Source organism: Phytophthora parasitica (genome assembly GCF_000247585.1).
Source record: "Phytophthora parasitica INRA-310 unplaced genomic scaffold supercont2.41, whole genome shotgun sequence".
In the NCBI taxonomy this organism is placed as follows: domain Eukaryota; phylum Oomycota; class Peronosporomycetes; order Peronosporales; family Peronosporaceae; genus Phytophthora; species Phytophthora nicotianae.
This window is the reverse complement of record NW_008649027.1, coordinates 62,311-64,307: the sequence shown is the minus strand read 5'-3', so window position 1 is coordinate 64,307 and position 1,997 is coordinate 62,311. Positions and strand designations below refer to the sequence as shown.

Sequence of the window (1,997 nt, the reverse complement as noted above, 5' to 3'; positions counted from 1 at the left end):
CCTACGAGTTCGTATGAAATACGAACACGGGGCGGAAAACCAACCCATGGACGGTAATCCGTCCATGAGTAGCCCGAGTGCAGTCCTGTCGGGACTGTAGATCAAGGAAAGCGAAGAAGGTTGTGCCTCCACTAAGGAGCCAAGGGGTTGGTAGCCCTGGCGACCGGTGGGCACTGGATGTGGCGGGGCCTTTGCCAGTCACCCAGAACGGCAACTGGTACGTGATAGCAGCGGTGGACTACGCGACTAGGTACGCCGTGGTCGCGGCGATGCCGCACCACACGGCCCAGGACGTGGCCGGGTTCGTCGTGGAGAGGCTGGTGTTTGCGCACGAGCCGATGCGCGAGATCGTGATGGACGGAGCGCCCGAGTTGAACGGGAAGATAGTGGAAGAGCTAGTGAGAACGCTGCAGGCACGACAGCTCACGCCTTAACCGTATCGACCGGCCTTGAACGGGCTGGTGGAGCGTTTCCATAGGACATGGAAAGATATGGTGTCGATCTACACGACCGAAGGGCAAGACGACTGGGACCGGAGGCTGCCCTGTGCAGCATGCGCGTACCATGGAGCACGGCACTCCGGTACGGGGTACAGCCCCAATGAGTTGATGATTGGACGTCGACTGAAGACGCCGAACGAGCTACTGAAGACGAGCGGAGTCAGCCCTTCGCCGGGTACCACAGGCGATTGGTGAGCAACATGGAGAAGGCGACGAGAGCGGCTCGCGCGGCGATCGCAAGAGACCAGGTACGCCGGGAGCGCTACTACAACAAACGCGTCCGTCAGGCAACGACGTTCAAAGTAAGAGACTTAGTGTGGGTGCTGAGACCGCCACGAGGTCAGGGCGTTACAAAGTTGGCACACCGGTGGGTCGGACCGGCCAAGATTGTACAAAGTGCGGGATTTGACAATTGGGAAGTTGTCCGTGAAGACAACGGCGAGAGAATGGTTGTTCCCTGTAGCTTCCTAGTGTCGAGCAGATGCTCGAGTAACTCGCTGGGTGTGGTGGCGGACCGCATCCTGGCAGAGCTAGCCGCGAAGGAGGACGAAACGGAGGAACGAGACGGTGGTACGACAATGCAGCAGGAGCCGTTGGCAGTGGCGGCCGCGACCGGCAGAGAAGACGGGGGTGGCGAACGGCGAGACGGAGAGCAACGTCCAGGTGGGTAGGTGCGCAGGGCGACAGAGCGGAGCACTGTACTTCGGTGCGCGCAGGAGAAACGGGAACGCGCGGACCGGGAGTAGGCGGGCACGCTGGGAGCTCGTCGGTTGGTGATGCTGCGGTGGTGCCGCGACGGTCAGTGTGCAAAGAGAAGCGCAAGCGACGAGTGGAACCAGGTACACCCGCTGGCGGCCGGGACGGACAAGAGCAACGGCTAAGGTATGACGACGGCAACGAGCAGGACAGACGACCGACGAAGCGGCCGGCTCTGCATGACGAGCAGACGGCCACAGCCGAAGCGGCGTTGGGTGCAGACGGTGGTAGTCGGGTAAACGGCGGTGGTGCTGCCGTCGTACACGGAGAGGACGCTAGTGCTGAGACACCACGAGGACGAGAGACCACGCAAGGCGACGGAGAGCAGGCCTGGCAGGCGTGAGCAACGGGATGGCAAGCAACGGGAAGACGACGGGAACGCCAGTATGGAAGGCGAGGCGGACGAAGGAGCTCGCACGGGCGGTGCGGCCGCAGAGGTTGAGATGCTACGAGGCAGGGGCAGGCCGAGGCGATCGGAGCCGATGCCCGCACTCTTGCAAGTGGCGACGGCTGGTTACATTGTTGAGAGAGTAAGACGAAGAGTACGGAATCGGGCGGGGCGCTACACGCTCGAGCACCAGGTCGAGTACAGCACGCAACGTGGGCAGCCGAGTGGGCGGTGGTGGCTCACGCACGTGGAGTTCGAGGAGTTGGACGACGCCGGCAAGATCGAGGGCGATCTTGGAGCCGGGGATGGCGTGTAGTAGGGTGACCTACAATGCGGCCTCGACGAACTGGCAG

General features: G+C 62.3%; 2 protein-coding genes across 2 annotated transcripts; both read left to right on the top strand.

Moving 5' to 3' along the window:
• Positions 1-700: 700 nt before the first annotated feature.
• PPTG_23524 (hypothetical protein) lies at positions 701-1,171 on the top strand (the record flags this gene model as incomplete). The annotated part of the gene is made up of 1 exon (XM_008911203.1): positions 701-1,171. The coding sequence occupies one exon, from the start codon at positions 701-703 to the stop codon at positions 1,169-1,171; it is 471 nt and encodes a 156-aa protein (XP_008909451.1).
• A 471-nt stretch (positions 1,172-1,642) lies between these two features.
• PPTG_14704 (hypothetical protein) lies at positions 1,643-1,997 on the top strand (the record flags this gene model as incomplete). The annotated part of the gene is made up of 1 exon (XM_008911202.1): positions 1,643-1,997. One exon carries the CDS (start codon positions 1,643-1,645, stop codon positions 1,958-1,960), a length of 318 nt encoding a protein of 105 aa, XP_008909450.1. The 3' UTR covers positions 1,961-1,997.